Source organism: Bombina bombina, chromosome 6 (genome assembly GCF_027579735.1).
Source record: "Bombina bombina isolate aBomBom1 chromosome 6, aBomBom1.pri, whole genome shotgun sequence".
In the NCBI taxonomy this organism is placed as follows: Eukaryota; Metazoa; Chordata; class Amphibia; order Anura; family Bombinatoridae; genus Bombina; species Bombina bombina.
The window spans coordinates 118,221,154-118,234,425 of record NC_069504.1 but is presented as its reverse complement, the minus strand read 5'-3'; the positions used below and the strand labels follow the sequence as shown (position 1 = coordinate 118,234,425).

Below are 13,272 nucleotides of genomic sequence, written 5' to 3'. Positions count from 1 at the left end.
TGCTATTAGAAAAAGACAATATAGTGCCAATATTTCACAAATAAAGGACAACATTATTTTAAAAGCAAAACTGAAAAATAAAGTTATGAATATATATTTTTATTAAAGTGATGGTAAACTCTCCCCTTTATAAAATCAGATTCTGCGCTACGACGCCCACTTCCTCATATGGCACTTTTGTTGCAGCTACAGAGCTGATTGGAGCAGGGGTATTTGAATTTCACATCTATATTAAAAAGTAAGTTATAGAAAATCTTCATTACAGCTGAGGAAATAAACTCCATCTAAAATATCACTAACATTGCGGATAAGAATTTAAAAAGAGGAACCTTTACCATCTTAAGTTAGTTTTTTTCTGTAATAAATAGCTGCTATATTCAATGGGCTTAACTATAAATTAAAGGGACATTCAGGTCAAAATTGAAAGGCACATAGATGAAATACATCTTTTAAAAGAAACATATTTGCAATATACATGTATGGACAAAAATGCTTCTAGTAAAGGTTATCACTGTTTTAGTGTTAACATATTGCTCTGGACATCTGGTGAAACATAGCTAGATATTCTCAGTGCACCAGCATCTTAAATGCTGCAGCAGCTCAGAGTGTTAGTGGGGCTAGTATGTCAGCAATTTACAAATTGCGTCATTACCAGATGGTACAAGCACCCTAGACTTTGAGCAAATGCTGTGTTTAAAATGCTGGTGCACTGGGCATATTTAAATATACTTTTGAAACAGCAATAGCTTTTATAAGAAGCATCTTTGCTAATACATGTATATTCCAAAAATGCTTCTATTCAAATCTGAAATTTTGTCTGGAATGTCTCTTTAAAAATACAAAAATGACAAGTATGTGGACGTAATTATATTCTCAGAAGAGTATTGTTACAGTTTTCTAAGCCAGGAACATTGTAGTCAAATATTTTAAAAAGTATACATGACTGTTCTCGGGCACTATAAACAGCCTTGTAAACGGTTGTAAGCCAATAGAAATGTGTTAATGTCAAGTGATAAAATCTCACCTGAAAACCCAACTGAGCAGCCTTGATAGCAGCAACATAACCTCCGGGCCCTGAGCCAATGACTGTGACATCTGCTTCCACTTATGTAACAAAAATAAACAAATATGTTTTAGCTGTAGCTAGACAACCAATGCCTGAACTATTACATTAAAAAAAATTAAAAAATATCAATATATCAAATATATTTTAATAGTTATCTCAAAGAAAAAATATATATATAATGGAAGGCACTGCAATAGCTAAAGTCACAGTTATATTTATTATATCTGGTAAACATAACGCCAATCCTCCGCCCGCATCTGCCGCTTCATTAGCAGATTGATGATGAATCAGGCTTCCTCCAATCATTGTGCCCCCTTTGGCGTGGAGCAACACAACAATTTGAGGAAGACTGCTAATGAAGCAGCAGATACAGGCAGAGGATCGGCATTATGTTTACCATAACGCAAAGGTAAGTATTTTTAAAAATAAGCATCATTGTAAACTTTAATGAATTAAAGTGCTCCTGTTCTTAAGAGCATTATTTAATACTGGCCTTTAATCCAGTAAAGTTAACTATCACTTTAAATTAAATAGAACAATAATAAATTGAACTCGTATGTGACTTTAGCTATTGCAGCACCCTCCAGTTAATTTGTACTATGATTTACTATATATCTTCTGAGGAAGGAGCAGCGGCACTTACTGTATATTAAATAGTTATCTCAACACAAATTGATCTTAAAGATACAACATATGATATCAAACTATTCCCACATTACTTGCTAATAGTTATGTTTTATTAATATGAAGACTCACTCAATGGAGTTGAAAGGTCCGGATACTGCAGCAATCAAATTACAATCTGCTTTTGAAGGTTATATAAAAATACCTAGCTATATTAAATTATAAATAAGTTAAGTACGCTCTTTTTAAAAACGTTTTTATATCTTCCTTTCCCTAAAGTGATTGCTGCACCAAAAAAATAAATGCATTTACAATGAGACATTCTTGACATCGTCTGATTGAATGTAATCGTAAAATAAGCATGAACATGTGTAACATAGCAAAAGTGAGTAACTGTTCAGTGACCCACAACTAAATGCAAAATGTGCAAAGGACACAGACAAATTACAAAAGATGTACTTTTCCCCTGCAAGAACTGTCAGAACTTTAAAAAAAAGCATGTAATTGGCTCTTCGGGGGTGGCAGAGCCCTCCCACCAGGTCTGTCCTGCTGCAAGTTGTACTAACTAAGCAATGTTGCAGAGTAGGGAACACTGAAATATAGAGCGGTTTTGCCATTTCAAAAGGACAATGGCTGTTTCTGCATGAGGTTTTCAAATAGACTAGCATGCAATGTATAATTAGGGTGACCACACTGCCGCTTTAAAAATACATGTCGGGGTTCTTATAATGGAACATTATTCAAAACATTTCTTTAAACAGCCCTGACATATGTATTGTTCATGCGTCCCTTTTTAAAGTGGCAATATGGACAGCCTATGTATAATGTATTATTATTATGCATGTGCTTATGGTTAGCTTTTCCTTTTTTCTGTTTAGCCAGTTTCGCATCTCCCTAATGCTGCCAGTGCAGTGTGTGTAAAAACAATGCACACATACATACCAGAGAGCAGTGCTGGAGAGAAACAAGGACATTCAAGCAATCAGGTGTGTGTTTTTATGGAAACTGATACATCATAAAAAGGCATGTGCATTATGTTCCACCGATATCATCGATGGCATCAGTGAAGCTATAACTACATAGGTGTCCTTTTATAAAAAAGGCGTTTCCTCAGCTTTGTGAATATCACCACATATACATAAAGCACCTGCAGCACAAGAATTCATATACTCAAAGTGATCTTTTTCTCTCTGCCATCTAGTTCAAGGCAAAGCTTTAACGATAAAACCAGCTCAGTTTATAGTTAATGTCTGGGGTAAAGTAAAAACCAGGGAAGTTTTTCCCCAACTTACAAAACAAAGGCAATATAAAGTTATTTATATGACAAACAAAAAGCATGCGCAGGCAAGGAGAAAACATTAATATACTGTATATCTATCTAAAGTTTAAAACAATTTGTATTTATTAAAAATACATTTTAAAACAATGAACATATAGAGAGTGAGGGTATGCTAGCTCACCCCTCAAGGCTCTGCAATGCGTTTCTCAGTGTATCCAAACGTTGTTTCATCAGGCTACCTCATTGGTAGCAGTTGTTCATTTAAAGGGACAGCCTATTCAAAATTAAACTTCATGATTCAGATAGGGCATGCAATTTTGTTTTAAATAATCTTTTATTAAGGTTATGCAAGAAGAAACATACAATAAACGTCAAGTGGCGTACATGACAAAACATTAGTTAGCCAAAATATCAATATGATTTAAGCAAAAAGCAAAGTGACTGAAAAAGATATGTACTACTGAAACCTCATTTTTTATAATTTAAAATGTGAACAAACATGACTAGTTAGCTGGACTTTTGTAGACCTTATGATATAGGTAAAACCAGTGAAACATAGTAGTCATATTTACCACCCCGGGATGCCTAATGACAATAGAACTTATTTTTATAGATGTTACAGTAAATTATAAATGTGTGTTTTTATCAGCGGGTAAGCACCGCATGTAGTAATAAACTATAGATGAGCTTGGTGTATAAAGAGTATGGTCTCTAAAGGGCTTATGGTCATAAGGATAGTGAGAGGTGTCGATAAACTGAATCGGGTAATTGATCTTATGATTCTGCATAGTAGGAAGAGTATCCATATAAGCTTGGGCCCAATTCAACACATATATCTAGAGGAGAACAAGAGAGAAGTACGGTCAACTCTTCGACCTTGAGACATACTACCACATTTGAAAGCTATGTTAAATGGGATAGATATACCTCCCAGGTTATAAAGGGCCCCTCTTAAACCTAGATGAGGTTATATAACACAGGGGGGAGCTATACACTGCATGATCTGTTGGCGCCCCACAAATAACCAACCATACTAAAAAGTAATGATCATATAATGCTATTTACGGTCTCCCTTGGTCCTTTGGAGAAGTGGGAAAAAAAAAAAAAAAAAAAAAAAAAGTATATAAAGCTAAACCGCATCCAATAGCAGGGAAATTGGATAAACTTACAGCAAAGTATCTTAATGTTGAATTGCTGCATTGTAGAGATTCTATGCTGTGGCAAATATCAGAAGCCAACTATATGTTAAATGATATTTACAGCCCACATAACAAAAATGCGTATAGCTACTAAGAGAGAGCTGCGATACGCTGAGAACATAACACAGAAACTTAGATAAAATGGCAACTTTGATCATACTTGTTCTAAATCAGCCGTTTTCAATTATATACTCTCCCTTGGATATAGGGACCACGTTAGAGATGGTGAGTGGTTAACCAAAAATGTGTCTACTCATAATTAGGGTGTTAGTAACAAAGTTTACAGTGATGCCATTAATATACATCCCATAAGACAAAACTATTTACCATGAAGCCTCACCATATATCATACAGTGTTAATGAAGACTAATCTATGGTAGTCTAGCAGAACAGTATGTATCTCTAAATAAATTAATGAATAAAAAGGTGTCATGAAAATATGCCTAGGCATTCATAGATGGGAAATGTACATAAACAAAGTGTGGATGTCAATAAGGTTAATTGTGTTATTAGGAGGCTATCCATAATTCTGATAAGGACCACTACCCTTAGCACTAATGAAATATAAGGTTAAGTGTCTTGTATCGTTGAGGCGCACTGGGGACCGCAACTTAAAGATATAGGAGGTTATAGTGCAGGAGTAGGAGAACGACTTTATACCTACAGTTTTAGGGATAATTAGGGAGCCTAATTGATATGTTGCAATGCTTTCTTACCTCTCAAGAGTGCGCAAGTAAAACAAAAAGTATGGCCTTACAGTATAAATACATTATGCAGCTTAACTCTCATGGAAAACCTCTCTCTGAGATCTAGGCACATAAAAAGGATAAATGAAATTAGCTACAAACAAGTACTGTCCTTTGTGTCTGAACTCAGCTTGACAAATCAGACAAGAGTCCTCATATATGGCTGAGACAAATGGAGTTAAAAAAAACCATTGAAAAGATAAAGCATATTAAAAAAAAAAAACATAAGACAGCACCAGAAACTACATGGAGTCTATGAGGCACTACATTAGCTTTTAGCTGGTGAAAGCCTCAACCCACTCCGGAAGGCAGAATATTGAGAATAGATCAGGGTCTTTGAACAAAGATACAGAGTGATCCCAAGGGGCACCCAATCATTCCCAGGATCTGTCTTTTGTGGTGATTTTTCCAGCTCCGGGTGTTGATTGTAATTCCAGTGAGGTCTGCAAAGCTCTGGCTTGAAATTTCTGCGTACTGCAATGCAACAAGAAATGCCACTGGTTCAGGAGCCAAATAGCAGGGGTTGCTCAGGCAGCTCTCCAGGGAGTTGGCCTCTTTTTCCCTAAGAATCGATGAGAACAGACCACTCTCAATCGACAAGGTATGGTAAGCCGATGCAGTGCCTACTGGTACGTTAGCAGTTGAAATGGGAGCGTCTTGCCCACCATGAGTGTCCATAGTTAATGAGATCTCACTTAGGTCCCTTTGGCAGTGTGCTGGTACTAGCGCACTCTATACACAGGCAGCCGTCGTCTGAATCTGCCTCCCTGTATGATGGTCTCATCGGCAAAAATCTGGATACTGGTATGGGCGTTTGGTTCAAACTCGAGAGTGCTTGATGGCAAGTCCTCCACCTCTCTCCCTTGTACAAGTATAATCAGATCATTAAAGTTATGCAACATTTGCTGTTCTAGGCTAGCAAAAAGGGTGTGTAACAGCTCTATCGCTGCTTGAGATTCCTCATTATTAGGAGAGGCCATACTGAGCTTAATTACCTCCGTGCTCAGGTGGGGGGATCCGATGGTATTCTAGGTAGGCCACGGCCTAATGTCTCGTCAGCCTAACTCCAATTCTGAAGATGGTTGATATAGCAATTCCTATATGAATCTGTTTAGCTTAGATCTATAGTTCTGTTGGTAGAATCGTTGGAAAGGAATTTTGCAAAATATAGAAGATATTCAGTGAATAATATAGATCCCTTTCAGAGCTTCACAGTATGTGACTTAACATGGCCGCCGCCAGGACACGTCCCCGGGCATGCAATTATCAAATTTTCTTTGTTTGCTTGGTATTCTTTGTTGAAAGCTAAACCTAGGTAGGCTCATTTGCTAATGTCTAAGCCCTTGAAGGCCCCCTCTTATCTCAGGGCATTTTGACAGTTTTTCACAGCTAAAGGGCGTTAGTTCATGTGTGTCATATATATAACATTGTGCTCACGCATGTGGAGTTACTTAGGAGTCAACACTGATTGGCTAAAATGCATGTCTGTCAAAAGAACTGAAATAAGGGGGCAATCTGGAGAGGCTTAGATACAAGGTAATCACAGAGGTAAAAAGTATATTAATATAACCCTGTAGGTTATGGAAAACTGAGGAATGTGTAATAAAGGGATTATCTATCTTTTTAAACAATAAAAATTCTGGAGTAGACTGTCCCTTTAAAAGCCAAAATAATATGGTTCAATATGCCTGATTAAATGGCGTTTGGATATGCCGAGAAACGCGTTACAGAGCCTTGAGAGGGGTGAGCTAGCATACCCTCGCTCTATATATGGCTCATGGTTTTAAATTTTGTTTTTAATAAATGAAATTTGTTCTAAACTTTGAACCGCTTTACCACTATTGAGCTTCAGCTACCTAGCCGGGTGGAGTACAGTATCTTTGGATCCCTGATTTCCGGAGTTCATCAAGTTGGATTGCTATAAATATCCAGCATGAGTCTAAAAGCACTTTAGGGTGCTCGATCCAAATGTAAGTACCCTGAGAGTAATTATATTGGTGATTATCCTCTGAAAGATATACACATGTGGCGCATTCTTTGTCTGAATAGTTTTCAAAATATTTATCAGAGTCTAACAAAAGAGAGTCACACACACATTTTAGCAGCAAATAAAAGTTTTTTCTAATGCCGATTTGCGTGCAATTATTTGTAAAATTAGGAGCCGGAAACAGAATACTAGAAATTTGTGGCTCCCATAATTTACTTTGTTTAAGGCCATCAAGGACTGAAGTTGAACACCCCTTGTCTATAGTACCTTATAAGTAAAATTAATTAGTGCATTTTTACATACAATAAGCACAACTTACAGGCTTTGTCCGAATAGGTTCTCAATGGCACAGCGCATATTCTCTGCAACCCACGTGGGATACGGCTTAAATTGCTCTTCTAAAATAAAACATGTAAAGTGCAGAAATGATTAAATAAAATAACAAAAATACATTAGAAATTAATATCATTTATGTTCCAAAATGTAAACATGGACAGAAATAGCAAAAAGGAAATTAAAATTGGTATTATGACAATAAGTTGTTTGTAATAAACAATTTGCAGCAGGCAAAAAAAAAAATGTACATTATCATATTTTTAACCTGTGTAGAATCATATTAAAAATGTTTTGTTTTTGTGTGTATACACACATACACACTGTGTGTATGTGTGTATGTATCTCTTTGTTAAACTGCAGAATGGTAATACCTTTACTCCAACAGTGACCTTGTTTGAAGTATAAATTTAGTAAAGAGACACAAAACAGGTGACCTGTTTACAATATTTTTTACCTACTTTTTTTAATTTTATATTTGTGGAAGGACAGCATACCAACTACTGATGTGGTAAGCAATTCTTCAAAATATTGTCTTAAACCCAAACCTTCCTAGACAAAATAACCATTTGTATACCTATGCTATACTGCCTTGCAGTAAGGATAAACTATAACATGGAGCATGCAAAAAGTGAAAGGGATACAGTGATTAGAAACTAAAAGGGTGACAAGTTTTCACGACTTACTAACAAAAACCCTGAACTCAGAGAATCAATTAGAAAACTGATTATTACAAACTGCTTGTGTCATATACTTAGCACTCTAGAACTGTTAAAATAAATAGCTTTTGCAAGAGACTGAAGAATGGAAAAAAGGAAAAAAAAAAAAAAACTAAAAAGAAAAGTTGGTAAATAAAATATTCAATAATCATCATGTATCACTGTAAGTGTTGACTATTAATATATAAAGGGCTGAGTTATAATATTTTAGGCTTGTCCCACGATAAAATCTCAATATGTAGTATATGATAGATAGACACACACATATATAAATATTGTTTGTAATCATTTTAATTGCTCCACCCAGCTTAAAGGGACAGGAGACCCCAACATTTTCTTTCATGATTTGGATAGAACATACAATTTTAAACAACTTTCCAATTTACTTCTATTATCAAATTTGCTTAAAGGGCCATAATACCCAAATGTTTAAACACTTGAAAGTGATGCAGCATAGCTGTAAAAAGCCGATTAGAAAATATCACCTGAACATCTCTATGTAGAAAAGAAAGATATTTTACCTCAAAAGTTCCTCAGCAGCCACCTCCCATTGTAAAGGATTTCTAAGCAGCATTTTAGTGTGTCTGTCCTGGGACATCTGAAGGGATGAGCATCGTGCACTCTCATATTATTTCACCAATCAGGTAAAGGAAGCTTACTATGAAATCTCATGAGAGTTAAGTCAAATCTCATGAGGTCACAGTAAGAGTTCATGACCTCAGCACTTCTGATGCTGATTGGCTGCTGTTCATTTCTTCATTTTTTTAATTTTTTTTACCTGCAGCTGGGAGCAGCTTAGTATAACGTTTTACACAGAACTTACTCTGCTGAGCTGAGGAAATTGTGAGGTAAAATATCTTCCTTTTTTACAGGCTATACTGCATCAGTTTCAAGTGATTTAGCATATGAGTATTATGTCCCTTTAATTATCTTGTTATTTGCTGAAGGAATAACATTGCACTACTGGCAGCTAGCTGAACACATCGAGTTTGCCAATCACAAGAGACAATTGTGTGCAGGCACCAATCAGCAGCTAGCTCCCACTAGTGTAGGATATGTGCATATTCTTTTTCAACAATGGATACCAAAAGAACAAAGCACATTTGAAAATAGAAGTGAATTTAAAGTGAAGGTCAATTTTGATGAATTAGAGCCCGGTTTTTAATAATCCTATTAAAAACAAGGGCACTCTAATTCATCAAAATTGACATTTCACTAGTTTTCTTCAAAAACTTACCTTTTAAACCTGACAGCCGCTGCAGCGCTTCCTCCGTCCGTCGCAAGCCCTCTTTGCGGGTCCAAAATGACGAATCCGGCTTCCTCCAATCACGGCGTTGCCTCAGGCAATGATTCCCCAGGGGGGGAGCCGTGATTGGAGGAAGCCGGATTCGTAATTTCTGACGTATGAAGAGTCTTCTGGTGGAATCGCTGGAGTGGCTGTCAGGATTAAAAGGTAATTTTTTGAAGAAAATTAGTGAAATGTCAATTTTGATGAATTAAAGTGCCCTTGTTTTTAATAGGATTATTAAAAACCGGGCAATAATTCATCGAAATTGACCTTCACTTTAAAAGTGTCTTAAAAACGACATGCTCTATCTGAATCATGCACATTTAATTTTGACTTTCATATACCTTTAACTACACTATATCCTGTCAAAACAAAAAAACAGCATAAGAAAATCATGTGTTTTTTGTTGACAAATCCAATCAGTATATGTTTTTATGTAAAAGTACATTTTTTTTTCCCTTTTCTTTTCTAAAAACAAGCCATATGGTTAAGATATTACATTTTTTTAAAGGGACAGTCAACACCAGAATTTTTGTTGTTTAAAAAGAAAGATAATCTCTTTATTACCCATTCCCTAGTTTTGCATAACCAACACAGTTATAATAATACACATTTTACCTCTGTAATTATCTTGTATCTAAGATTCTGCCGACTGCCCCCTTATTTCAGTTCTTTTGACAGACATGCAGTTTAGCCAATCAGTGCTCACTCCTAGGTCACTTTACGTGCTTGAGCTCAATGTTATCTATATGAAACACGTGAACTAATGCTCTCTAGTGGTCAAAATGTATTCAGATTAGAGGCAGTCTTCAAGGTCTAAGAAATTAGCATATGAACCTCCTAGGTTTAGCTTTCAACTAAGAATACTAAGAGAACAAAGCAAAATTAGTGATAAAAGTAAATTGGGAAGTTTTTTAAAATTCCATGCCCTATTTAAATCATGAAAGTTTTTTTTTTGGACTTAACTGTCCCTTTAACATGCTTGTAGAGGCTTACACTTGTCAGCCAATACAGTTGTGGAAATGGTCTCCATCACACACAAAATACTACAGTATCAGCTGCCCATACTGGTCCATTACAAAGTTTCAAATAGTTTTCACTGAAAAGGGACATTACATATTTAAACAGAAACATATTTGCAATATACAAAAATATGTACAGTAAAAGTTATCACTGTTGTAATGTTAACATTTTTTATGCATGTGAAGCACAGCTAGATATTCTCAGTGCATCAGCATTTTAAATACTGCAGCTGCTCAGAGCACCACTGGTGCCTGTATTATGTCAATAATATATAAATTGAGTCATTATCAGATGGTACAAGCACCTTAGACTCTCTGAATAAGTGCTGTGCTTAAAGAGATAGTCTAGTCAAAATTAAACTTTCATGATTAAGATAGAGCATGAAATTTTAAGCAACTTTTTAATTTACTCCTATTATCAATGTTTCCTCTTTCTCTTGCTATCTTTATATGAAAAAGGCATCTAAGCTTTATTCTTGTTTCAAAACTCTGGACAGCAGTTTTTGATTGGTGGATGAATTTATCCACCTATCAGCAAGGACAACCTAGGTTGTTCACCAAAAATGGGCCTGCATCTAAACTTACATTCTTGCATTTCAAATAAAGATACCAAGAGAATAAAGAACATTTGATAATAGGAGTAAATTAGAAAGTTACTTAAAATGTCATGCTCTATCTGAATCACAAAAGAAAAAATTTGGGTACAGTGTCCCTTTAAGCAATTTTCTCTTCATTCTCATGCTATCTTTATTTGAATCCAAGCTTAGGAGCCGCCCCATTTTTTGGTTCAGAACCTGGGTGGCGTTTGCTGATTGGTGGCTACATTTAGACACCAAATCAGAAAGCGCTACCCAGGTGCTGAACCAAAAAATGGGCCAGCTCCTATGCTTACATTTCTGTTTTCCAAATAAAGGGAAACAAGAGAACAAAGAAAAATTAAAGGAGTTAATTAGAAAGTTGCATGCTCTGTCTGAATCATGAAAGTTTAATTTTGACTAGACTATTCCTTAAAAATGCACAGTGCATACTTAAATGTCCATGAAACCCAAAATGTTTCTTTCATGATTCAGAAAGAGAATACAATTTTAAACAAATTTCTAATTTACTTCTATTATCTAATCAGTTTCATTCTCTTGGTATCATTTGTTGAAGGAGCAGCAATGCACTACTGGTTTCTAACTGAACACATGAGTGAGCCAATCGATTATATATATATACACACATATATACATACACACACATACATACATACACCAATCAACAGCTAGAACCTAGGTTCTCTGCTGCTACTGAGCTTGCCTAGATAAATTTTTCAGCAAATGACAAAAGGAAGCAAATTAAATAATAGAAGTAAATTGGAAAGTTGTTTAAAATTGTATTCTCTATCTGAATCATGAAAGAAAATATTTGGGTTTCGTGTCCCTTTAAATGCACTTTTGAAACAGCTATAGCTTTGATTAAAAGCATTTTTGCAAATACATGTATATTACAAAAATGCTTCTATTAAAGTTAGAAAACCATCTATGTGGTTTCCAATTTCGGCTGGAATGTCCCTTTAAATTATCTTCTTTGAAAATGTATTTATTGTTAACCCTTTCATTTATTCTTAAAAGTGATTATGAAAGCGTTTCTAGTGCCATAACTAAACCCATATTTGTTGGGTTAAGTAATTCTATAGCAAAAAATAAAAATACAGATGAACCAGATCAATACGTATCTCTGATAAGTTTTGTTATGAATCATCAATGGGTACAATAACCTGCACGAAGCTTTGAGTTCGTATAAATTCACAATTAAGATCTTCCTGTCATGTACAGGCAAAATCACTTATTAATATGTTCGTGCATTAAAGTTTCAATTATAAAGAGAGTGTTAGTGTGCAGTGAAGGTCAGGTACAAGTTTGCTGACAGTCTGAGCAGGCTCCAGGTTAGGCCTTTGCTGTCATTCACACGCTGACATTTATATGTTGGGACAGTGTCTAGCTCTTCTTTATAAATCCTCACAGAAAACACGTAACGTAGTAACACCGGCTCCGTGGGTCATTTTTACCTTGCTTACGGTACAACACACACGACCCCAGCTCTGCATTTTGCCTCCGTGGGTTGCAGCGTCTACACCCCCAGACAGAAAGTCTCAAAACCAAGGACTCCCTATGATGCCCATGCGCGAAGCCAACAACTTTGGAACTATGGGAGATGTAGTCTTCTAAGAAAACGCAATCAAGTGCGTGGTTACGATTGGCTGCATTATGATTACGCCTTCAAACCCACAAAACAGAAAGTTCTCTCTATGCCTTGTCCGTCCTTTGTATACATATATATATTCTAACAACTTTAAAATAAGTTTGAAAATAAAAAGACTAAAACAACAAACCCAGACCTTTCAATATATATATATATTTATCTTTTCTTTTTTTGAGAATACCGCAGTGCAAGGTTTTGTTAGAAATAACAGCCAATATATTCACTGGTTAAAAAGAAAATACTGATTTTCCTTTTTGTAATCCTTTTTTCCAAGATGGGGCTCCGCTGCCGCTCATGATGACATTTCATACCTGACTAAACTATAATGGCATTTCAAATATACTCTTTATATACTTTAATATCCTAAAATTTATACGACTTGTCTTAGGCAAACATAGATAAATCTACTGTCAATAACAACATTTGGCAGTAATGTGTCTTATGAAAATAGTTATCACTTTATGCCAGATAAAATAATTAAATAGAGCAATAATTCACATTCAGAGTATCATGATACAAAACATTTCAATTACTAGTGACTGACACCCAGATTACGAGTTTTGCGCTACAGAGGGTGCGAAACGAACGCAACAAAAGTTGCGTTATTTCACCCTCCATACCGCTGCTGTTACGAGTTTCTGAAACGCCTCCTTGTGCGTGCGATATGGTGGCGTTAAGCTCCATACCGCACAAAATCCAAGGGCTGATTTGACGTACTCGTGCACGCTTTCGCCAAAGACATCATTGGGGAGAGAGTGTTAGAAA

General features: G+C 35.7%; 1 protein-coding gene across 1 annotated transcript in view; it reads right to left on the bottom strand.

The window, feature by feature from the left end:
* The window catches only part of DLD (dihydrolipoamide dehydrogenase), a 56,183-nt gene extending 43,747 nt beyond the window's left edge, over positions 1–12,436 (bottom strand). Inside the window, exons 1-3 of the mRNA XM_053716582.1 lie at positions 12,314–12,436; positions 7,221–7,299; positions 1,025–1,104 (exon numbers count right to left, since the gene is read on the bottom strand). Of these exons, the coding sequence (XP_053572557.1) occupies positions 1,025–1,104; positions 7,221–7,299; positions 12,314–12,352 (198 nt within the window). The 5' untranslated portion in view covers positions 12,353–12,436. The remainder of the gene's footprint in view (positions 1–1,024; positions 1,105–7,220; positions 7,300–12,313) is intronic.
* Between the last annotated feature and the right edge of the window lie 836 nt (positions 12,437–13,272).